Below are 26,233 nucleotides of genomic sequence, written 5' to 3' on the forward strand. Positions count from 1 at the left end.
CTATTGCAGGCACCAATAACGCATTTCTAAAACATAAGACAAGAAATACAGGAGAGTCAGTGTCTTGTCACAGTTAAGTTTTATTCATTCAACATTTCACATTACAAATATTTAAAAATTATGCATATTGTTATAAATAGTTGGCTGCAAACAATTAAATAACATTAGATTTTTCTTTTTGTTTCACTAGCACTTACAGACCAACTCCTAGAATATGGACATTTCGTATAACATAACTTAATTAGAAAGAAAAATACAAAAATAGGAACTTATAAAGTGAAATGACAATAAAAATTAAGGTGATATCTTAAGTAAAAAATGCTATTAATAAATACAACAACCTTCCCATACACAGTTAAAAACTATTGAAATTTTGCCATTAAGTAACATCGTTAACAGACAGATATTTAAATATTTATTTTCCTTCAGAAAATGTGAACCATATATTGTGGAGCACAATATAGCAATTAGTAAAAACTAGACACTTTAACATATTAAAAGCTTCACCTCAAAAATATAACAAAAATCTGATCAAAATTATAAAAATTAATTATACATTCCAATTAAAAATATACCAATAAACAGCTAAATACATTGTTGACCTAATAATTACAATGCAATCAATCACAGTAGCTTGAAATAAACAAAATAAGCAAATGAGCACAAAACCTTTAATGTTTTAAAAATAACTTCAATTATTTATATTAGTACAAATAGTTTGATTTCTTTTCTTTTTTACAAACACCAGCATGAAAAGGATTACAATAACAGTAGAAAATGACTGTGAAAAACATATTAACATCTTCTTTAAATGTCGGCAATTAAAAATGGCATTAAAGAATTACATTGCAAAGAGTCTTTATCTGGAAAAAGTTCAAAAAAAGTATTGCACATAACAACTCGAAGTTAACTTGCAACATTTACCACATTCAAGTCTTAAGTTCCCCTTCCTCCAAACGGGTTTTGATTTACTTCAAACAGACAGTGGGGATGAAGTTCTCAAGTCTTTTCAACAGCGTACTAAAGAAGATGCTTTCGTCCTGCACTGCAAATTCACCCAATGACATTTAGAGTTCTCTTTCCACGTGTGTGTGTGTGTGTGTGTGTGTGTGTGTGTGTGTGTGTGTTTTTTTTTTCCTCCGTGCATCCTATCGATACTGGATTATGGGGAAGGCATAGAGAATAACATGGGAAGGGTGCAGGGTGTGGGGTGGCCTTAAATGAAAGATTTAGAAACATCTGGTGCACAACCACAACAATTAATTTCAATAGCTAATTCATGTACGTCTTTTTTTTTTCTCATCATGCATGCTAAGGATTACAATAGGAACTAGTTGGCAGTTCAAGAATATATATTTTCAAATGTTAAAATATCTAGACATCAAACATCCATTCTTGTGATACGAGGATCAGCCTAAACATGAACCAGATTTAGCATTCTCCTTATATTATAAGTTTATATTCCAGCTATGGAGAGGAAACCAAAAAGACGAGGTTATCTTTTAGCCATTTTGCGCAATATTAACATGAACGACAACGAGTTCTTACCATGCTGTTGTCAGATCATTTCCGAATCTAGGGTTGCCATTAAAATCTAGTGTACAAGAGCCAAGACCTTAAGCATTATACACTCTGATCTCTCCTCTGCAGATTTGTCGCGTCAACACAAGTGCGTGCTTAGTTCTAAAGATTCCTCAGCACTGAAATGTATAAAAAGCATAATTGAAAATAATATATATTAAATTCACTCAACTTTTTTTTCTCTTAAAATGAAAATTTCCATATATGCAGATCTCTCAGTAACAAAAGTACAAAAGCTACCTTTCACAATGTGAAAAATTGAGGTATTGCAAAAAGGAGTTTTTTTTTCCATTTTGTGAAAAATGTGCCTAAAATGACTGTTGAAAAAAAAAAAGTATTTAGAAAAGTAGTGCATAATAAATGTTTATATGTGCATGACAAAATAATTTAGCTAGAAAACACTGTACCAAAAATCAGCAGGCCATGTATAAAATAATCATCTTTTTTTTTTTTGCCATCTCATTAACAGTAGATTCTTCAAAAAGTGTTTAACTTTGAAAATGTTCAACCACCACACCCACCAGCTCAGGTGACGGCGAGAGAAGCCGACACGAGGATAAATTTCTCACTAGTGTATCAAGTCTTAATTGATCACTAACTCCCTGACTTTTTTGCGCTAGTCGATTTAAATGCCGTAAATCTACCGAATTGGATATCCTGATGCCTGGCGTAAACTCCTGACCGAGTGACTCTTTCGGTTGACCTTTGGAAAGCGGGTAGACTTGCGACAAAGGTTCAGTGGTTTTCACTAGTGTTACTAGGACTTTAACTGCATGCTGATCGATTCAAGGCCAATCTTTGGTTTGCTGGAGCCCATCTGGTCTTTATATTGAATGGGATGAGGACTGGGTCGGGTTGGGGGCAGAAATAATCAGCCAAAATGAAATCTGCAGGGCAAAAGAAAGGAAACGTTCATGGATTCGCTAGCTACTACACAGCCATCTTTGGTTCCCTAATGTCTGAAAGTAAAACCTCTTATGTTTCAGGTGAGCGCTGGGGGAAGGGGCCAAGTGAGCGGAGAGATGCATGGACTACCTTCAGTTATGCTTCACACTCAGGCTGAGCGGGCACGGCTGCTGCAGGACAGGAGGTACATTGTTCGATCGTTCTTCCTCCCTTCTAAGTAGCTTTCACTGCTGTTCTGCTTGTACGTACACCTCTTTTCGGGGTTTTAGGCTTCTGGGGGCTGGGGAAAGGCTTAGGAGACACATATTGCGAGTTAAAAATGAAAACGAAGGCTTGCCGCTAACAGCCTGAGAGAACGACGGCTGCTTCTTGCTAAGCTGGACTAGAAACGAAATCAAGTTCCTTGCATTTGAACCAGCTTGCAGGCAGACTACTGCAACTTTAACAACATACATTCCCCACTAGGATGCTGAATCTCGAATTCAAATCAGGAAGTGACAGAGCAGATTTTCTCAATGTGCCGTTTGCTTATGTCATTTCCTTTTTCTGTGGTCCTGGGGGAAAGGGTGAGACCAGCTTGACTTTTTTTTTTTGATTTTTTTTTGTTTTTTAATATATATATTCGACTTAAACTAGCAGCTAAGCTTGAGGTATTAGTTTTCTTGCATGTCACAATGGAGATCAAATCCAGACAGCTGTTGTGGAATCAGTTGTTGTCATCAAGAAACATTAAAGATTAGCATGGTCTTAAATTACAAAGTATACAAAAAAAAGAAAAAAAAAAGAAAAGAAAAAGAAAAAGAAACAGAGCGTCGAGAGAATTCTCTTCTGTTCTCAAATCCCAAGCTTTGGTTAACAACTGAGATCTTAGACCACACATCTGCACTCTGGGTAGCAAAGAAATAAGTGCACTCTTCCCGCACCTTTTCTTTTCACGTTTGCTCCTTCGCCTTTCCGATTAAATTAAAATAGGACGTAATACTTCCAATCGCAATGTTAACAAAAAGCCAATTCTAAAGTCATGCAGATACTTACTGACAAATTATACTAATACTCAATATATTCACATCTCTGTGCACGTGAAAATGAAATATAATGGAGTTATAAAAAAATAGAGAGATGGATTAGACATTTTCTTTTTCTTCCTGAATCTTTTTTTGGATACACATCCATTTTTTTTAATATATTAAATGACAAATTAAAATCATATTTTTTTGTCTGTCTTTTTTAAATTAAACTAAAAAGGAACCAGCAACAGAAAAGTGCATTTATTTAGATGATGATTTTGCGACTCCTCCTAGCCTACTCTCCACCTCCTCTCTTTCTCTCTGTCTTCTCCTGGCCTACCAGCTTTAGTTCCAGCGGAAGGAGATGTGGCGAGGTCTGTCGCCGCCTTCCTTGACCAGAGGCTTGTGGAACTCCCGGCCGGCGCGTGAGTGGATGGCCGCCCAGCAGTATTCACAGTAATACTGGAGACAGGTCACATTAGCGCAGAAGAAAGGAGCGAATTTGCCTCCGCAGCGAGTCCCCTGACATTCATCGCACAGCTGGTCATCCAGGACGTATGGCTTCACTTCCACCTGGAACGAGAAAGATCAGCAGACTGTTACACGTGTGTTTTTGCACTGTGACAGTATTTTCGTAAGTACGGACAGTTTCTACTTAAGTTGTCAGTAATTCCAATTATTTGTAAAACAGTAAAAAAGTAAAATATCATAATATTTTTAAATATTAAAGGCAAATTAAATGTGAATTTTATATACTTCCTTTGTTCTGATTTGTTTTCCAAAAACCCATCTTTCTTATTTTTTTAATAAGTCCTGCATTAAAAAAAACTCATTTAAATTGTAACTGAAACTATACAAATCATGCATTTGTTCATTTTCCAAAAAAATGTTGCAATGTCACGACTAGGGTTAGAGCATAGTCCAAAACTCAAAAACTAATTTATTTATTTTTTAGTGTTTTTGAGGCTTGCTGGATCAATGCCATTTCATGGAAGGGGAGTGTGCATGTGTATTTTTTGTGGAAGTCAACACTGACCCGTTTATCGATTTCTCCATGCTGCAGTTGTACAAAACGAGCACTGATAGCAGCAATGTAGCTCTGCTGATTAGAGAAGGCGACCCGCCCTGCTCCCTTGGGGTACTTCAGCTCTGGGTCTGTGTCGATGCCTGCGTAGCACACGCCACCATACAGCCTGTCCATGATCATCGCCAGCTCCACTGTCAGAAAGACAATATATTTAATGCTCAAAAGTTTAGAAACATACACACCAGACTGCATAATTCTTTCTACCTCTTTCAACTCCCGATACATTTTTGAAAAGCTACTGTGAAAATAGTTAGTCAAGCTACAAACTATTAACAAGTTACAGTTTTGCTACCCTTATGGATGTTAACAGAAAGTTACTTAAAGAGCAGTACTTCTTAAATATGTCACAACAAAGTTAGTTGTTGGTCTCTTAATAACAACTTAAGGTACAATAAAAAAAATTTTTTACTAGCAAGGAAGATGGTTGGGGAGCAACTAAGATAGTTGCAGAATGCAATTCCAGTGCAGCTGGATTGACTTGTTCTGGCACAAAATAACCCTGGCTACTCTAAATCAGTTTTTAAGTAATCATGTATTTAATCTCACCCAGTCACTAAAAAAAAAAAAACCTCCCTACCTGCACGAAGCGGACGTGGCACCCCACCCACAAATATGGTCTTCCTCGGGTCCAGGGGCTGTGATCCATCCATCACAAAGTCACTATCATTAAGATTCCACGGGCGAATCTGGACCTGTTACAAAACCACACGTCAACAAAATAAATGAAAAAATAATCCACAAGAGCTAGTTTTTTCAGTTCAAATCTGCTGCAAATAGCAGGTCTTCACAGAACAAACAAGAACAAATAATGCTTGATTTGAAAATGCAGCTGTTTAAGACAAAAAAAGAAAAAAGAGATTTCACTATAAAAACTGAGGTGCAGTAGTGTAATTCATCCTTACAGGTTTGTCTTTAATGGTGGGGCTCGAAACACATAAGTAGAGTTTTCCATCCTCCTCGATGCAGGCATCGATAAGGGCTTGAACAGAGCTCTCATCTTGAAACAAGAGGAAAGCATAACCTTTGGAAAAATTTATTTCAGAGTTAGTAAGCAGTGGGAATGGCAAAAGTACAAAATTTTACATTACAATAATATACCAAAACAACTCCTGTCTTTAAACATAATTGATAGCACCAACCTTAAAGGATAGTTCACCCAAAAATATATTTAAATGAAACTTCAGAGATTTCTGTCCAATTCAAAGTTCATTTCAACAAAACTTTCAAGCTTCAAAAAGTTCATAAAGACACCACAAAAGTAATCCATATGAACTGAGCGGATCAATCCAAGTGAAGAGACAGAGATCGTTTTATATGCCAAACAAATTAAATTTAGGCTTTTATTCACATATAAAATTGATTTACTGGTCGAGCATAACAGATATAAAGTGATGGTGTCTCTTCAGAAGACTTCACCGCTCGATTCATATAGATTACATTTTAAAGTGGAACAGACTTCCAACGGAGAGAAAAATCTCTCAGGTCTCCTTCACTTGGTTTTTGAAGATGAACAAAAGTCTTATAGGTTTGGAATGACATGAGGGTGAGTACATGATGACAGAATTGTCATTTTCGGCTGAACTATCCCTTTAATTCAGTACTCAAGCACTCTCATGGTGATCAAGCCAGCCACAACTAAAATATTGGAATGTGCAAACTATGAAAATTATGGTTTAAAAATGGCCAACTAATACTCTTAGCTCACCTTTCGGGGGGAAGTATGACTTGCTCTCTGCTTTGTGAGGCCAGTCCACAAACAGGTGCCCAAAACGGCGAAAACTAGCGGTTATCTCATCTAGGAAAGATAATATTGCAGATAAGAGCTAGTGGCTATCATGGACATGGTTCCAAAGCCAAGAATGAACCTTGAAACCTGTTTTTGTTTTTGTAAGCAACAGCGTAGAGGTCACCTTAAATGTGTGCAATACCTTCGTCTATGTCAGGGGGGAGGCCACCCACAAAGACTTTGCGAGAATAGCGCTCCACCCTCTCTCCGTTCTGGTGAGGGAAGCAGTGGGGGGAACCCAGGCCAGGCAGGCTCTGATCGCCTCTCTCCTCGTCTGGGAAGCCATCTTCCATCGGGAACAGGGATGAGTGTCCTGAGGAAATGGGAGAAGGCAGGAATTATTAAATGTGCCTTTCTCAGTGTTTAAACTATGTTCCTGCACCACAGAGTAAAATAAATTACACTGATGGATTATTCTGAGTCCAAGAAATACGAAGACAGACAATTGCATCATCTTGGTTGTGCCATTTCGAAAGCATAGGGATTTCTGAATTATGGCTGCTGTGGTCCTGTAATCAAACAAATTATAGCCCACAGTTTTGGCTTTTTTTCATATTCTACACAGAGAGTTGTGTTAAAGCATGGATAATTAACTACCGTTCAAATGTTTATGCTTGGTAAGATAAAAAATAAATAAATAAACAATAAATCTCTTATGCTCACCAAGTCTGCATGCATTTGATCAAAAATGCAATAAAACAGTAATAATGTGAAATAAGATTACAATTTAAGGCAACTCTTCTTTTTTTATATATACATTTAAATGTAATTTATTTCTGTGGTGGCAAAGCTGAAATTTCAGCAACAACTACCTCCAGTCTACAGTGTCACACAATCTTTCAGAACTCATTCTAATGTGATGATTTTGTGCTCAAAATTACTATTCAATGCTGAAAAGAGCTATGCTACTTAATACTTTTGTGTACAATGCGATTTTGTTCAGGATTCTGCAAACTGAATGTTCAAAAGAACAGCATCTGTTTGAAATATAAATATTATATATACATATCTTTACTGTCACTTTATCAATTTGATGCATCCTTGCTAAATAAAAGTATTAAATCTCATTTAAAAAAAAAAAAAAAAAAAAATCTTGATGCCAAACTTTTGAACAGTACTTTATATTTACTTCATAAATCATTGTTAAATATACAAATTTACATTAGATTAAAATTTCAGGATAAATTTACATATTATATTAGTTAATTTTGAACATCTAGTTTCCTAAACTAAAAACTATTTTACCATTTTTAAAATATCTGTGTGAATGTAGGATGGGATATTCATTGGCCAAATTTATTCTTAAGCATTAAGCGGTGTTGCAGATTTTAATGGGATTTTAGGCACTCTGCTTAGCGTTTTGCCTATAAAACTCATTTGTACAATTAGGTTATATAAGAGAATATTTTGTAAAATATCTCTTAAATGTAAGTGTTAACGTCCAGCACATTATCATGTAGCTCTGCATTAAGCTGCAGTAATAACATAGGGCGAGGGCTGGAGGATGTAGTATTAGTCCTCTGGCTCAAGCCACTCCAGCAAATTTCCTCCTGACGTGACAGAACACAGGCCTGAGCTGCTTTACAAGACTTTATGTAAGGGAGTTAGTCACAACTGTGGCCTGGATGTATGTATGTGTGTGTGTGTGTGTGTGTGTGTGTGTGTATGGTTGCCCTGACCACAGAAAAGCCCCAATCAAATTTACTCTTCACCAAAAAAAAAATAATAATCTCTGAATTACAGCAGGAGAGGCACACAATCGATACACAAATGGAAATGAAGGCTGCACGTGTACATGCAAACAATTAACAATGCCCCAAAACATGTCATGCAGATGCTGGATTATTCCTCCCATAATTATGATAGTTTGAAAGTCTTTTATTTTTCTCATTTGGATTTGTTAAAAGTGTTTACCTCGTCGCCTCCCATAATTCCTTGCTGCATGTAAAATAAGATGATCACATGTAAAGTAACACATCCCCAATGAAAATGTGAATTCTCTGACTGAAGTAATTTTACACTTTAAAAATGTGTTGAAAAGTATGTGCCATTTCAGAGATGTATGATTATAATCAATTTCTTTCAAAAAGTACAGTTAAAATAATTACCTGGATTTGTTGGTCAAGGGCTTAAACAGTGTTAACAAGACTCAAACTAAACGGTCTAGATTTTCTTGGCTCGGTGACTCAGAGAAGATTGATGAAATGTATTTTTAAAGACACTCTTGTATGATTTAACCTACCTGTCCAAACGTGTCTTAATTCTGAGCACATTCACTAACAACCCTTGCCAATTTTCAACAGTCTACTCACCGGAAAAACTATATTTTCAAACTAAATATTTTTCACTACTATAATGATAGAAAGTGAGTATTAGCATGTGTGATAGTATTTCTGTCCGTTTCATTTAATCAAATCTCTGTGGGGTATTTTATGTTTTTGTAAAAACATATTTAAGATAAATACTGCTGTTTATTAAAATACATGTTATATTGGTGCATGAAAAAATAAGATAATATTTAAATAATACTCACCCTTTAGTTTAATTAATATTTTAAAAAAGCACGGAAAATATGCCTTGACTATTTTTTACATTTTATTTGCATTTCACTTTGTACATTAAACAATTCATGAATAGCTATGTAGCTACAATTTTATCTCATTCAGAAAATATTTATATTTATATATTTTTATATGTATTTAGCTAGCCCTAGGAGTAAGTGAAAATGTTCTTACTGCTCGATTTAAAACAAGCTATGAAAACGGGGCCAGTTTTCATTTCATCACCATTTGACTCAGAAGCTGTGGGTTTTGTACCCTCATAAACCATGTTCATTCCATCCACAAAAGAGGATTTTTTTTTTTTTTTGCACAACAGTAAAAGATCAGGCACACCTATATTATGATATATAACTATACATTACCAACATATAACTACATACTATGTTTAATTTTTATACATTTATAAATATTTGCATTGCCCCATGTTTCAAATGCATTCAAAGAGAATGTTACAGCTAAAAGGAACCAGTGAGACAAATCGCCCCAAAGTTCATCTTGCTGATTATTTCAACACACAGCTTGGGCCTGTCCAGCCACCAGAACATTAAACCAATAAAATGCATGTGCATACCATTTATGGGCAAGGGGCTGTCTCCTCCCGTATGGGCGAATCCGAGGCGACCTTCGAGAGAGGAGGGTATAAATCAGCTGGATGGTTGGAACGACATACAGCACATTTGTATCCACACGTGGTTTGTGTTAATACACAGTAGAGTAACAGGTCTCCAGTTTCAAAGATTATGCAGCCACTTGAATGTTTGCTATATGTTAACTTTTCTAATAGACAAATTACAGTTAAATCACTCAAAGGCAAAGAAAGGTCATAAATATATCACTCAAATTTTGCATCTCAACTGTCACATAGACAACTAGTCAGTGAATAGACTGATGTATGTCTCATAATTCTATAGTCTACATCACAGTTCTCGGATCATTTTGAAAATGCCACGTGGTTCAGTGAGGGTGTCAACTGTGAACTCAGCAACAACTCACTGATGGAGGGAGTCCGATTAAAATCACAAACTCTCGAGAGTCATTCGTTCATGGGCATCAAGACTTGCATGTGTTCACGGTTGTGCGTCATCAGAAATTGGGTTTATAGGGTTTTGGGTGTTAAAGTGCCCCTATTATGCCATTTTTAAGGTTGCTAATATTGTCTTATGAGTCTCCTAAAACAGGTTTACATGCATGCAAGGTCAAAAAAACACTTTAGTTTTCTCAAAAAATAGATTTAATTTTACCTCATTTCTAAATGATTCACAAACGGCTCGTGCGAAGCAGTTTAAAGAATCAGTCTCTCTAAACCCCTCCTTTCCGTGAGCCCTCACTGCTGTGATTGGTCCGATGGCGCAGTCCTTTGTGATTGGTCTACCACGTACAGCGCGTGTCGGAAACGAAACACCCATTGCCATAACAGACTGACAGCCCTGGAGACTTGTCAATACATAGAAAAGATGGTATCGATTGTACCTTACCAATTACCGATTCGCAAGCATGACTGGAGCAGGGCGTTTCTCATCAGTAAGTGTCAAGTGTTAACAAGTTTGTGGTAATTATAAGATGCGATAGCAAGTTGTTTGCGATGTAGAACATGGGTGGACATTATGCAAATGTGTTACTTCATGACATACAGCCGAAACAGAAAAAGATTCGAATTCCTGACGACTCGTTTAGGCGATTGAGAGTCGACTTTTTTTTGATAGACAATAACTTTATTTATCGTGCACTGTCAGCTTCACAACTTTGCTGATAGTTTATGTTCACATACAGCTACACGACACACTGCATGAAAGGTAATATTCGAAAAGGCATAATAGGGGCAACTTTAAACATTATCTTCCAAATTGCCTCTTTTCGGATGACCACCCACTACACATCAGAATGACAATACTCTCCCGGATACAGATCACTTTCATTCTCATGCTCAACTCAGCCTCATTCTGCTTCTAGTAGAAGAATTAGAGGAAACATCAAGTACAACCAGCACGGCTGGTATGGATTGTTTCTCTATGTGGTGTTAACATGGCTCTGGCAGCCCCCTCCTTCTACTGTTCACTCTGAGAGCAGTCTGGTGGCCAGGGCCAGCACACCATTTTGTTGCTTTAGCAAGAACAGAGAGCTCTTTTACAGGCAAAGGACAATGCTGGAAGCTATTCAAAGCAACTTGTACACTGGACTACTTCTCTTCCCCGTCTCTTGTTTGGTCATCTCTGCCACACTGGGGTGGTGTCTGCAGGGTCGCCCTTCTGGTGGTCAAATTATGCTCTGCTAGAGAGAAGCTGACCCTGAGGGTTGTTCTAATTTGGTTATTATGTATATGGGGGTGAGCAGCTTTGATTCCAAGAAACCATCCAACCGTTTTGGGGTTGCATTAATCACGGTCCAAATGTGTGGAAATCTACAACATGAAGGTGTAGTATGTGACATCAAATGCTTGTTTAAATCTGCAGAGCTATGGTGAACAAATTTATATTTTATAAAAGTTGTAAGCTTGCAGCCTGAAATAAATGTGATGAGAGAAAAGAAAATGTAAGAGCAAGAATAGCAAGTAAACAAGTGAACCGAGTCATCCTTGTGGGCTGTATGCAAAAACAAACATACAGCGAGAACAGTACAATCCGATACACAAAAACGAAATTCGAAAGTACCCACAAACTCATGAGTTACTGGTTTAAATCAGTTTGACATTGTTCAATGAATGAACACAGAAACCATCAAGCAGTTACTGAATCAACATCTGACTCACCTACTGAACAATCAGTGCTTGAAATTTCAAGTTTCAAGGTTTGTGAAACTTAAATTAGCACTGACAGTCTGTTCATATGGCAATGTGCAGTTAAAAATAAACATGAAACGTATACTACAAAAACTTTTTTTTTTTAATTTACAGAATACCATGCACTAATGAATTAGGGTCAATTTTGATTGCAGGTTGACTGTGGCAGTGATTACCTTGTTGCAGGTAATAATGCGTATTACCATATGTGACCCTGGACCACAAAACCAGTCATAATGGTACATTTTTCAAAATTGAGGTTTATACATCATCTGAATGTATGGTTGATGTATGGTTTGTTAGGATAGTAACAATATTTGTCTGAGATACAACTATTTGAAAATCTGAGGGTGCAAAAAAAAAAATGAAGCAATGCATATTACTAATCAAAAATTAAATATTGATATAGTCACAGTAGGAAATTTACAAAATATCTTCATGGAACATGATCTTTACTTAATATCCTAATGATTTTTGGCATTAAAAAAAAAAAAAAGATAATTTTGACCCATACAATGTATTTTTGGTTATTGCCACAAATATACCTGTGCTACTTAAGACTGGTTTTGTGGTCCAGAGTCACATTTATGACAAAAAATTAAAAATAAACAAACAAAATGGAAGAGTTTCCACTGAAACATATTGATTTGAGCCACAAATTTGAGAGAGTTCACATAATCAAAGTCAACCATCTCACAAACCAGGCTGATGTGTTTGTAAAGACTAGTGTAGCTTCAGAGCTAGAGCTGTGGAAGGAGCTCTGGTTAAGCTCTGCTGCACAGACACAGCTATTTGTAGGTCAACACAGAGCTTTATCTCTCTTCTTGCTCTGTTTGTGTGTGTGTGTGTGTGTGTGTGTGTGTGTGAGTGGGTGTGCAATGATTCAGCGCTAATGGGTAGCTTTTTACAGCTGCTCACTCTCACACCAAAAATTTAACACCACAACTGATGTTAAAGAAATCTACTAAAGTATGCAAGAGAACAAAGGGTGTAAAATGCCACTGGAGAGTGCAAAGTAAAAAGACTGCAAAGAGAATGTTTTAAGGTCCGTTTACTTTTTTTTTTTTTTTTTCTTCCTCTCAATATAATTCTGTTCTGCTCAATTGGGAAATAACAGGCGGCCGTAGCCAGCAGCAGTGACCATAAAAAAGATTAAAATCTACTGTCTGCTCCAGAACATGCTCTAATAAGTGCTTGGAATAACGTCATGGGCTCATTAATTGTCATTTGTATGCATTTACAACTGCTATCAAAGGTGAGGCCTTCAGGACCATGCCTTGCGATCAGTTGTCAGCTGCCTCAAAAGAGGAATATAAAAGTGATGCAATAACCAACCAACACAGAACAGGAGCTACATCAAATCAGCAAACTCATGATGGTACTATTAGGAGCCATTTCCACAGAACATATTACTGCATTCAAAAATGTGAAATGCAGGGCAGTGAAATTAAAAAAAGGGTCTCTAGCCTTTACTTTTTTTCTCTTTTTTTTTAAGTTCTAACTTGAGCACTACAAACACGAAACCAGTCGCAAATGCACCGGTCAAACGTGATTGTTTAGCACATGTTTACATAAAACACCAATTGAAAAGCAGTGCAGTAGAATGAAAAAGCATGTTCTGTGTGAATGACCCCTTACTGGAGTACAAGCCAGCTACAGCTTTCATTTGATTACAGAGAGAGCAACGCAACTTAAACCACGTGAGCGGCCGCGTGTATCTAACTGCTGAAGGACAAAGGTTTTTGGCCATCAATATGGTACTTTGACACACAATCTCTTTTGGTGGACTCTTATCTTACCTTTCAGAGTGTCTTGCTCAGCCCTCATGATGTCAATCAAAGAGTTCTCCAGAGAATGCATGTTGAAGCCATCGAATGAACGGGGACGATCCTGTGAGGGAGAAAAGGAGGATGGGTATCAAGAAAAAACAACCATGATGGCATTTCTCATATCCCTCGGCTCTGCGGGAGTATCCCTTTCATCTACAATAGAGTTCAAGCTGTTGTGCTTTTGTTCCTCTCAAAAACTATATCCTGTTGAAAGGAAGTCACAAATGAAAGGCTCAACAGAGGCTCTAGAACAAAATATAAATCCAATTTGGTGTTCGCTACTGACTTGACCTCTCGATCATGTGGCTAATGTCTAATGTGACAAGTCTAATGTTTGACATGATTAATGAACACAAAGGTTGAAAAACTGACAGAGAAAGCACAAAGGCTTACACGTGCAATGCAGATTTAACTTGACAATGACGTAACCTAACAATACAAACCCAGAGGTACCAATGACCAACAAATAAAACGAACTCAAACCATGTGCAAGACTTTTTAAAAAGGCAGAAAACCCATATTTAACAAAAAGACAAAGCCTGAATTTGATATTTGCATGACAAATGGCTCATACAGAACCTGAAAAACACAGCTTGAACAATATTTTTACCCAGATACAAATAATTAAACAGTCTGCATATGTGCATTTGCCATTAGCCAAAGGGACTTTCAGTGTGTGTGATCCCTGGAAAACTAATTCATGGCTTTGGCAATACTAACGTCATGCTGTACCAGATAATGTTTTACTGGATTATTTTGGGGGGAAAAAAATTTATTAAAGACTGCAAACAATAACTGTTGGGACGAACAAGGTTGATAAATGATAAAGAGCGTTCATACCTTAAATGGATTAGGATATTCCCCTTTACCTGATGATTCAGCACAATCATGTGTTTGAACTGGACCAGAGGTCATCTGATCTCAAAACTGAGACTTGCATTAATAAACACACATCTCAGGCTCAAGACTCTTCATTCTATTGTCCACCAAAAGCAAACAACAACCGAATCTAGGTCTTCCTGTTTTTTGAAGGTCAGAAAGACATTCTATGAGAGTACGTCAACAAAGACGCAAATGTTTGGCCAAAGCATTACAAGAGCGCAATCCTATACATACTTGATGTGCGCTCTTGCGTTATCATGACGATAACAAACCTCAGCACTTAAGGGGGGGCGATAGAGTTACCTTCAAATGTCTGCGCCAATACAGGGGATAGTTCACTACAAAACAAAGATCCTCTTCCAGTTTTTTAAAAAAATCTGTGTCACAGATTTCGAATGACTTAAGGGCAAGTAAATGATAACTGAAATATAACTTTTGGGTCAACAATCACTTTTAATGAGAAGTGTTCACACCGAATGTGAGATGCAGGGCATTGGAATGGAAAAACGTCACGGTCTAAACACACTTTTTTTTTTCTTTTATCTTGAGTTTTCAGAATGCTGTTAGAACGCAACAGTCAAATGCATCCATCTAGTACGTGTTCACAAGCAAAAACAATCCACGTCCGGTACAGCAGCCTTTGTAACATATGCATTATGTTATGTATTGCATTTCATGCCAGAATTATGTGTGAATTTCATCCCCATTCAATTATAAAAGTTAATCCCAAATCTTTTTTTCAAAACTACTGTTATAGGCATTAACACCAAATATGCCACCTTTTTAAAGGAACACTGCACTATTTTTGAAAATAGGCTCATTTTCCAACTCCCCAAGAGTTAAACAGTTGAGTTTTACCGTTTTCGAATCCATTCAACCAATCTCCGGGTCTGGCGGTAGCATTTTTAGCTGCAGCTTAGCATAGATCATTGAATCTTACAATCTTATCATTGAATCGCAATGCTATTATGCAGCGTCTCTCATAAATGTCTCCATGGTTGCAAGGCACGCTCCCTGTGCAAGCAGCGCTGCATAATATCATTGCGCCTGCTGCACCCATGGTACGGCAGCAAAGTTCCTTGATTATTACGCTGGAATGAGAGTATAGTTCCTAGCCATATCGGCCTAGAAAATTTTTCATTTTCTGTCAGTCTTGGTACACGATGTAACTACAGAAGAGTCAAGTTTTAAATAGGAAAAATATCGAAACTCTTTGGTGATTTTTGAGCGAGATGCCAATGGTCTAATCAGATTCAATGATCTATGCTAAGCTGCAGCTAAAAGTGCTACCGCCAGCCCCGGAGATCGGCTGAATGGATTCGAAAACGGTAAAACTCAACTGTTTAACTCTTGGGGAGTTGGAAAATGAGCCTATTTTCAAAACTAGTGGAGTGTTCCTTTAAATATTTTAAACAAAAGGCCTCCTATGGAATAACACAGCCACACAGAGAAGCAACTTGCTCACTGCTACATACATGATGCAGCCGGGTCCATCTGGCTATTTATATAAATAACTAACGTGGTGTACCTGAGCTCCAACATAACGCAGCTTCCATCTGAACTGGATGGTGCCATGATTAACGGTACAATCTGCTCGTGCTCAGTCACGATCTGGCATCTGCTGGGATCTTCAGAGCACCACTCATCCCCCCCCAGCTTAGAGAGGCCGTGTGCTCATGGAGGGCACTTATGCCACAGCACAGGGTTGTCTCTCTGATTCAGAACACGAGAGCGGGCCAAAGGCCGTCTTCAGAATTACTGCACAGTACACTCCGCTGAGAGCCCTTTGATGAAGAACCAACTCCATAAGGAACTAAAGCCATCATTGACAAAAACCGAACGAGCTGCATTCTATACACCACATCTTATTAAAAAGGTGTTAATGAGCATTTCCTGCTCCTTAACACGAGAGCTATTTCGGGTTTAACTATAATTAGACTGTGTGCAGGGCTTGCTGACTCAAAGGCCTTTACCCACCAGGGGCATGTTTTCAGGTCATCATAGTTCAAGCGATATGGAAAAAGTCTGCTGTGAGCTTTTCAGAAAGGGACCTTGATGGAACACCCTGATGTGAGTGATTAAGAGTGGCATGTTACGGGTGTTTCAGGAACGACATTAATCTGAAATGTCATGGCTAAACTAATGAAAAGGGGGACGGGGGAGAATGGGAGGCAGAGGCTTGACATTGTGTTTTTTGTCGCCGCACAAGGTATTTCAAAGCCTTCCACATCAAATCACTCTAAAGCCTATTAATCTGGCCTTTCCACACGGTTGGGGAGGCAGGGGGTATGGAAACTTTCCACAGGGGAGCGCAACTGACTCTGCTGATAAAGTAATTAAAGTGTAGAAAGAGCTCTCGTTCAGATAGATGGCATAAAATAACCATGGCTGTCATGGTCATACCTCTATCGTAGACCCTTTCTCATTGGAGAACTATCAATATGACAAAATAACACTGAAAAGGTACATGGTTTCCAACTGAAGGACATAGAAGGGTTTATCTATCTCTAGACAGCACTGAATCAAGATACCTGAGATAAGCGTATCTATTTGAAACTGAGTCCACAATAAAATGCAATAAGCAAATGGAGAGAAGGTAGCTAGAGTGAATTTCTTTTCGCATTACTGCGGTAATATTACGACACTGTGCCATTGCAAAGGAAAACCATTAAGACCGCAACCTGAAAAACAAAGGATTTAACAAGCCTATTTGTACCGAAAAATTGGTTTTAATATACGTCACGTAACCTATTTCAACACAAACATATACATTACTACTATCTGACTGATCAAATTTGCCAATGTATGCCAATAGTATGTCAATTTATGCTTATATTTAAAAATGTCCATAAAGGATAATTCATCTATGACAATGTGGTAATTTTCTCAGCTTTGTTTCAAAACTGCAAAAAATAAATGTCATGCTGGTCACATACAGTGACCAGGGAATATATCACAATATACATGTATCGATTTTCTGTTACAGTTCTTAGATTTATAGTGTCTATCCCCATTTATTTTTATTGTATGGAAAAGAGCGGTAACACTTTCTATGAAGCCCATATTTATAATACACTATAAGGGTATTTTTAAGGCATTATAATGAATGCATGATGCATTATAAAAAAATAAAAATAAAAACATCTTATGAATATTCATAAGAACAGTTTGAATGCATTATAATATTTTCTTTTTTGTGGTTATAATTTTTAAGAGTATGATGATTTATAACACACAGTGAACACATTGCATCCACTTAAGTTACAATGGATTATATTTCTCAGTTATAATGTATTATAAGTCTCATATCTTGCCACCTTTCTTATGCTACTTTACCTAAAGCCATCAATGACCACTTATAAGTATAGTAATAACAATAGCAATATTTTTTTCTCTCTCAAACAGCCATAAGATCAGATGAATGTGTAATACAACACATTTGCTTTGAACTATTTTTTATTTTAATATCAGTTTGATTATTGATGGTACCCTTTAGACAGCTGTTGCTAAGTAACTCTGCAACTACATGTCAACTAGCAGTCATTGGCGTATTAGTAGTATGCCTGTTAAATATGTGTTAACACTTTATTTTGATGGTTCTTCAACAGACAAACTGACTATAAGTAACTTTGCAAGTATGTCAACATTATACCTACCCTAGCCTTACTAATACTCTAATGAGAGTTAGTTGACATGTAGTTGCAAAGTTGCTTATAGTCAATAGACTAAGGGGACCATCAAAATAAAAATGTAACATAACATATAAACGTTGCTTTTTTTTCCAGTTGAAATGATTAACTAGCTCACATCAAAATTAATATTAGCCTCACAGGGAACACTCAAATAACACTCCACACCTTACCACTTTCAAGATGTAGTAAGATACTATGCAGATCTTAAATAAATGTCAAGATATATAGTCCATTATAAATGTAAAAGTAGATTTAATACGGTGTTCATTGTGTTATAAATAATCATAATCTTAAAAGTTATGACCACAAATGCATAAGCATTATAATGTATTACAATTTTTGTTATGATTATTTATAAGACGATATAACATATAAGGTATAACATATTATAAGAATACCCTTATAATGTATTATAAATATGGGCATCATAGAAAGCGTTACCAAAACAGCATCGTGCACATACTGCAAAACATCTCCTTTTGTAAAATAATCTCTTCTGCAAAAGATGCCAAGGTCAAACTCAATAGTCAAAGGTATCCATGCTGCTTGATTCTTTGCATCAAACCACACAGTTCCCCAAGAACAGAGATAGTTTAATGCACTGTGGGGTGAATATCTGTGCTGAGGCAGCCTGAAGCCCATGCAATCATAGGAGATTTTAAAGAAGATTATAGAGAGTTAAGATGATGGTTAGAATTTACAAAGCAAGAGACCTGTCTGACAGAGAGCATAGTGTACCAAAAACAAATGATACTCATTACGGTACGAAAGTGTGCAATGTGCATACAATATTACAGAACGAATCTAGAAAGGCATCAACGAAAACAAAAAAAGCGTGAGAATGATTTGCATGCGGTGCAAAATGAAAAATGTAAAGTGTGTCATATTAGGCAACTGCACAGTCAAATCCTTGGCTAACCCTCTGTTCTTTATGATAAAGCTGAGCAACAGATGACTATTTGCCGTGGGCACCTGCGCCCCGTGACAATAGCCAAATAAAAGCTGGCCTTGAAAATAAAACAAACAGCTTTAAATCGTCTCGGTGTCAGCTTGATCACTAATTGAGCCTTGGGCATATAACAGCCCAATTGGGAAAAAAAAGAAAGAAAAAAAAGACACGTCCCAACAGCCATATTTGTTTTTCTGTTTTCTTTACAGTGTCTTCAATCATCTAACCTTGTCATGAGAACCATCTTCACCATCATGAATTGCGTGTCCCATTTCTCATTTTCACTCCGAGCAACTGCTTAATTACACATTTCGGCAGCGCCTGTTCATGTGTGAGTGTGTCAATGTGTGTGTATATGTGTGTGTCCTGCCCCCCCACCCCCCCTCCGGAGACAGCCTTTGCTTTCACACCAAACATCAGATATTCTTGGCTGAGAGTACACAGAGCCTGTGGAAACTTCCAGCGACATTATGCAGTGCTGGGAATCACATCACGTATTCAACCAGCTGGAGCAAATAGCTGCGAATAAGAGCTGCCTGTTCTCAGCGGTGGAAGCCACAGGTTCCAAGCGCTATCAAATACCTTTAGTTTGTTGGTTTTACAAAGAACAGAACACATCTAGATCACAAAACTGCAGGCTGACCCAAGTTCCTAAACCAGATGATGACCTCGGTGCGCAAACGGCTCGATAAGAGGATCTGGGAAGCACCTGTTTACTGGAATCAAGCTGAAAGGGAGACACGACTGACACAAATGAGGGCTGAAGGCCCACAGAACTCACACTGCTTACTATAACGCTACATTTAAAGCAATTAAATTACAGTAAGTACCAACAAATAGTTGATACTTCTAAAAAACTAAAATGAGGACAATAGCAATGTAATTGTATTGAGAGGCAACGGTGCGTTCAAGTCATGTCAGAAAGATTGTGTTCATGAGTTAACAGGATTATCTTAAGTTTCTGAGTCGGGGTGTGTCAGTTAAAACATATGGCAGACACAATGGATGCAGTTTCTCTACTGACTTATTATTTATAATAAAACAAGGCAAGTTACATCATGTGCAAAATCCCATATTATTACATTATGAAGATATTAAAGATTGAGTTTACAGCACCTTCATAAATTGAATAAAACCATAAAAAAAGCAAAAGCACACCTGATGCTCATTCTTTATTAATTTACATAAGAGTTAAAAATCTTGCTTTTTTTTCTTCTTTGGTCTTCTTTACACCTAAAACACAAAAAGCACAGTTCCTGTCCCAGTGTAAAATCTATAATATAGTGACAGCAATGATGACAACATCCGTTCACCAAAAATTTATCTGCAAATTTTTTTTTTTTTTTAATGGCAGCTGCAGATCCCACAGCTTGTGCTGTATAATATACAGTAACATTATTTTAGGTTTCACAGACTGAACTTCAAGTTACAGTAAAAAAAATAAAACAAAACATTTCTATTTCATTAACTGGTATAATGTTACTATTAAATTCTGCTACTCTATTTTGTACCTGTATAATATACTGATAAACATCATAACAAAACACGTAAAAGAGACACGATGAATTCGAGTTCATCACAAGTATCCACAAGCAGCAGTGTATATCAAAATACAGAAGGTGCACACAAATCCAAAACACCATCATGGTTACACACGACACTTAGATAAATTAAATTAATTAAAGAACGTAAGATGTAACATAAAACCCAAATGTACGTAATTGATAACAAAAACTAATAAGAAACAATTGTTTAAACAAAATACCAAAGAGGAAATTATGAGAATATCAGTGTACATTTTAATTATAAAACTAGAAGATTATCATTATTATAAGATTATTATAAGATGACTTCATTTTTACTTCCAAAGTCTGTACATTTAACAGTAGGTTACTAAAAACGTCTTGTTAGATTGAATTTTTTTTTACTGTATATGGGAAGGGAATCTATCATTAAACAATTACCAGCATATTATAGTATTGTTATTATCACTACAGTGTTATACTGTTTTTTTGTTTTGTTTGTTTGTTTTTTACAGTTACTGAAGTACCCATAGAACCATTTTGGAAAGCAAATTTATCTTTTTTTTTTTTTTTTATTAATTAATTTGGCTTTAACGGACAGGAAAGTCTAAAGACAGAGTGACAAGAAGAGAGGTGAACAGGACCTCTGTCAGGGTCTACTGTAAATGTTTTATTCTATATTACACGCAATTTGCTCGATAAAATGTTTTTGAAAAAAAGAAAAAAATGTTATCACTAAATTGTGTCCTTAATTAAATTATATTACATTCACAATATAGCATGGCCCGATACCTTATTGGTAAGTACAAAACATTTTTTTTTTTTTTTTTAATCAAAAAAAACAAAACTCTAATATACTGCCAGTCTAGGACTCTATGCCCTATCTTTTCACGATCATCACTCCACCCCTGCATCACATGCACACAGACACACTCTCTAAACAAACAGGAGCAGTTCTAGTACAGCTTATAAACACTTATGACTATGTCATGCTGCTGTAGTGTAAATTAATTGAACTGTTTTTTAATATTTATGTATTGTATACTACTTTAACAGATCTAAAGATTGCATTAATCTATCTAATCTAGCTCCAGTATGACAAGGCCAAAAATATACTACCAGAAATAAAACAGGTTGGCCGACATTTTAAAACCCGTGCTACTATGATTAATGTAATGGCTTACATAAATGTAATCAAATGGGTCAAAAAGACAATGTCTACATTACAATTATTCGCTTCGTAAGATTAGCATCAAACCATCCCAGACAGCGTCATGGTAGGCAACTGTCAGCTCATAAAATCCCACAGAGCTGTTTGGAAAACAAAACAGGCAGGGCAAAGTTAGTCATCCAAGCCTCTGGCACATGTTGCTTTGGGCCCAACTCAAGCAGAATTTGTCACAATGTGCCATGAGAGAGCAGAACCAGGCAAATTAAAGCTATGCAAATGTACAAAACAATGATCCACATGTTACAGGGTTCACACTGACAGCGACTGCAGCATCAAAGCAACCGGGAATCATTCATTTCAGTGTAAGTTTCTCACCAGTTTCTGATGACAAAAGCCAAAAGATACCGTTGACGATGTGAGAAAGTTGGGTTGAGCTTACATACAACACCTTTTTATATAAAGAGCGCCGGTGGGTGTGTGTTTGGGGGTAATAAGCTGTAATTAAACTGACAGGCTTAAAGTTCTTTAAATTAGATTAAACTATTATTCTCACCATTTTATTAACCATATTATTAATTTTCTTTAACAAAGATTAAAAATAGCCTTTGATAAAGCTTTGAGTAGATTTTGGAACACCTAAAGTCTGTTAACACCAAGAACAATAGCTATAAACATAACAATGATAATATTAGCATCCACATCAACACTTTATAGCATGCTGTTTATTATAAGCGCTGCAGTTTTGTCGCCTGCTGCTTTAAATGCTCAAGCTCTTTAAAGTCGGGTGGATTCTGATTGGCTGTCAATGATATTTTCATTTATTAGCTGAAAAATATCTTAAAGTGATTTAAAATACATCTGATTACTCAAAGCTCCTCATTACTATTATAATTGCAGTGTGGATTTCCATGTTCTCGTAAAGGTGTGGTCACATTCATAATTTCTCTGCGAAATTTTGCGTGCAAAATCCAGTCATTCCAATAGGAAGCTGCATAAATGTGAAGTTTCGCACAAGGGCGAAAGATTTCCCCATATAGATTTTGCTCGTGGCCTCTTTTCGCACACAAAGTTTCACTGAAATTAGTATAAATTAACAATGTGTAGACTTTCTCCATGTTGCCTACACCAAGACTTCCCCAATTATTACACAGCTCCAGGGATTTTGTGCGAACTACATATTATACTCATGCATTTTTTTATCCTCACTCACAGTTGGATCAAGCACAGTGCATTGTGGGTGTTGAAATTTTCTTACCTTTTTGACAAAAGACAACACCACAGCCCTTTTTCTCTAGTCATGCAAAAAAAAAAAATCATCTTTCTACTACATAATGACCAAGTTTTATTAAAAGCCCATCTTACTAAGTGGTGAATTACACCTTTAAAACTTTATACTTATAATTATCGTTCTTGGTATGAACGGGCCTCTATCGGACAGGCCAACATTGGTCATTCACTGGTTTTAGTTAACTATTTTTGAGGCAGATCATTGTGCCAGTATAATATACACACCTGGAAAGGGAAGATGTTCTCGCTCCTGCTGTCATCCATCCAGGACTTCGGGTTGAATCCGGGGCTGGTGCGGGAGTACTTCTGCTGGGGCATGTGGTTGTTGGGGAAGGTCTTCTTCAGCGGTGAGATGGAGTTAAGAGGCGTCATGCCGCCATTCAAGCCACGGCGGTACTCGCGGCCCTGGGAACCACCCCAACCGCCGTAACCCCCACCTGGGCTCCACGAAGTGGAAGAAGGAGAGGGTGAGGGGCTCTGGTAGCTGCCCCAGGGTGAGGGAGGCTTGCTCAGGTTGTTGGAGAGATGCGGCAGCTGGCCGAAGGGGGCGCTGCGGTGGGGGAACGGCGGCGGATGGGGGCTGGCCGGAGAACGACGATGTTGCTGGTGCTGGCTGTGAGGGTGCTGGAAGTGGGGGTGAGGTGGGTGGTGCTGGGAGATGGGACCGATCTGTGGGGAGAAGTTGCCCCCGAAGCCTGGGCTGACGTGGTGGGAGAAATTCTGGAACAGCAGAGGGCCGTTGTTGGCCGAGGCAGCCGGGTTGAAGAAGCTGATATCCTCGTTGATGATGGTGGAGGGGGTGGCGGGGATAGCAGCCGACCAGTTGTTGAAGCTGGTCAGGGAGGAGGAGGTGCTGGACTGGGCAGCTGTGCCCAGTCCCGAGGGCTCCTGATAGTCAAAGGGCGTCAGCACGGGGGACTCCAAACGCAGCTTCTCCTTGCCGTTGGTCCCGTCGGACGACCCGCTCTCCACTTTACTCTCTTCGGCACGAGCCTTTTCCAGCTCGGAGATGATGGTGCTCTCCTGGTGTCCGGGGGAGAGCTGCTGCTGCTGCTTCTCTTGGTTCTCTTGTAGCTCCTGCTGCTGGGCTTTGGGCTTCTCGGAGCCCAGAATTTCATCTTGCATGTTGCTGTGAGCGCCGGCCGCCGGGAACAGCCAGGTCGAAGCACTGCTGCTGCCATTTCCGGCCGGGGTGCTGTTTATGAAAGCGGCGGGGCTGGCGGTCGCATTCTGGTGGTGGTGTGGCGCTTGCAGGTGAGGGTGGATTCGTACTGGGAAAGCAGACTTGTTGCCAGTGTTGTTCTGCACTAAGACTCCAAACCCGTAATCCCCCATTTATGTTCTCCAGTTCAACCTGGCTCCGACACAGTTATTCTTGCTTCCTAAGCCCTGAAAAAGAACGCATATCCATGGTTAAAATACTCCATGACGCAGTTGCACAACATAATTCATGACATACTGGAAACGCTGAGGACACCCTTTGGTGAGAGACTATGTGGCACTACGCCACCAGACGTCACAAATACTGACAGGACAGATGAATGTGATCAACATCGCCAGGAAATGTATGATATGACAGGTTTACGTTGTCAAGTATTATACCATGCTGACTATAACACAAGCTATAAAGGTCTTTCAGGCTCTAATTATAGATTCGTGACGTCTCTTCAGCTAGCAGCTAACAGGCTACCGGCTTATTCAACAGGAACTGCTAAAAGGCTCCATATCAACCGAAAGGCCGACTCGATCGTGTTTTTCTGACGCAGAAATAGTACAGTAAGATAGCTTACTCGACAAAGTACCGCCGTTGTTATAATTTAAATATCATCTAAGGGAAAAAAAATAAATAAATCCTTAGTATTCCCTTTCCTTTTCAACGAACGAATGCTCGAGCTGAAAAATGATGACGTCTTCTGCTCTCGCACTACAATACTCACAATACTGCACGATTTAACACATATAAAAGCACAATACACATCTAATATTAGGTATTTATGATAAATACGTTCACAAAAATCAATAAATAAATTTACTTTTCACCTTAGTGGCTGATCCGAGCGATGACTGAGGACAGACACTCGTTCCAGATATTATCACAACGCAAACTAACGCAGAAGCTCTAATAAACTGGTGATCTGATACTATGAAGTGGGGATCTTTAATCCGACAGGAGTGTCTATTTTTTCTCCCTTCCTCGTCTTGACGTGTCCTGCCTTCTCAATGACACAGCCCTGTCTCGCTTTAGCCAGCTGCTAACCTTTAAATCACTTGCTTAGACGACTCTACGTCATTGACTTCAATATAAAAAGACTAGTTTAGTTACTGGTGAACTGCAATGCGTTCATGCGTCCTTTTCATTGTTAAATTTTCGTTTCTCTGTCTTTTTTTTTTTTCTTTTTCACCAGCGCACTGCTGCTCCCTTCACTGCGCTGCCGCTGCTGTCCTTCTCCTCTCCACGGTACAATCTACTGAAGCCAAATGACAAGGAGACCCAGTCCACACACACTTCCGGCTAAAGCTCCGCCTCCGCCGCGTCAGACCACGCCCACGGGAACCTCACAAGGCGTCTGTTCCTCCCACGCTGGTGGAAGACACGGGCTTTAATTGGTCAGAGCGCCCGGCATTCCCGCCCACTTTTTCCTAATTTGGAAGCGATTCATAAATATGTGTCTGCCCTTTAAGGTCATTTGAGTAACGAGGTTCCGCATTTACCCTTTACGTCTTGAAATCTCCTCCCTGTAAGGTCAACAAGGCTTAAAAATATTCAGCATTATCTATCTATCCTATAAATTCTGGTAAATTGGGACACGTTTATTAATATTATATATATATATATATATATATATATATATATATATATATATATATATATATATATAATTATTATTATTAGATGTTATTTTAAATACGATCATTATGGCCTATTATTTTTTCTATTACTTTTATTTTTTTATAGGCTAGTTTTTAATGTTGAAAAATTAGTGTAAGTACTATTAATGTTGAAAGTGGAGGTCTCAGTGGGATATATATGCAGCACCACAAAATGCTATGCAACGTTTAAATGTATATACCCTCCTGCAATTTCCCTGAGATTTATCCTGTCCCCTGGTGACAGAATGCTGCGGCATGTGCAAATGTGTGTCCTTTCTTAAGACGCTGGAAGGAATTGGAATCAGCAGGGGCTGGCTTTTCTCAG

At 38.0% G+C, this 26,233-nt stretch overlaps 1 protein-coding gene across 5 annotated transcripts; it reads right to left on the reverse strand.

The window, feature by feature from the left end:
- Positions 1–62: 62 nt before the first annotated feature.
- cpeb4b (cytoplasmic polyadenylation element binding protein 4b) lies at positions 63–25,541 on the reverse strand. 5 transcript variants are annotated; one of them, XR_009267849.1, is made up of 12 exons: positions 25,078–25,538; positions 23,263–24,426; positions 13,504–13,594; positions 9,500–9,550; positions 8,282–8,305; positions 6,510–6,680; positions 6,287–6,376; positions 5,484–5,602; positions 5,159–5,273; positions 4,531–4,712; positions 2,617–4,067; positions 63–2,468 (listed from the first exon to the last, which is right to left on the reverse strand). XR_009267849.1 is itself a non-coding variant. In XM_058757563.1 (12 exons), exons 2-11 carry the CDS (start codon positions 24,370–24,372, stop codon positions 3,840–3,842), a joined length of 2,181 nt encoding a protein of 726 aa, XP_058613546.1. In that variant the 5' UTR covers positions 24,373–24,426; positions 25,078–25,541; the 3' UTR covers positions 63–2,468; positions 3,835–3,839. The 5 variants fall into 5 exon arrangements, 4 of the variants coding, with proteins under 4 accessions (XP_058613546.1, XP_058613544.1, XP_058613547.1 ...); XM_058757563.1 differs by having other exon boundaries at positions 3,835–4,067; positions 25,078–25,541; XM_058757561.1 differs by having other exon boundaries at positions 63–4,067.
- Positions 25,542–26,233: the final 692 nt, after the last annotated feature.

The sequence above is a fragment of the Onychostoma macrolepis genome, chromosome 21 (genome assembly GCF_012432095.1).
Source record: "Onychostoma macrolepis isolate SWU-2019 chromosome 21, ASM1243209v1, whole genome shotgun sequence".
Taxonomy (NCBI): Eukaryota; Metazoa; Chordata; class Actinopteri; order Cypriniformes; family Cyprinidae; genus Onychostoma; species Onychostoma macrolepis.

What these genes read in the sequence shown, in the direction of transcription:
- cpeb4b (XM_058757563.1), bottom strand. Translation starts at nt 24,372, where the DNA reads ATGGGGGATTACGGGTTTGGAGTCTTAGTGCAGAACAACACTGGCAAC. An exon ending in CAGCCCCTTGCCCATAAATG is followed by an intron (nt 8,306 to 9,499) that starts GTATGCACATGC and finishes TTTTACATGCAG; the next exon opens with CAAGGAATTATGGGAGGCGA. An exon ending in CCACCATTAAAGACAAACCT is followed by an intron (nt 5,274 to 5,483) that starts GTAAGGATGAAT and finishes GTTTTGTAACAG; the next exon opens with GTCCAGATTCGCCCGTGGAA.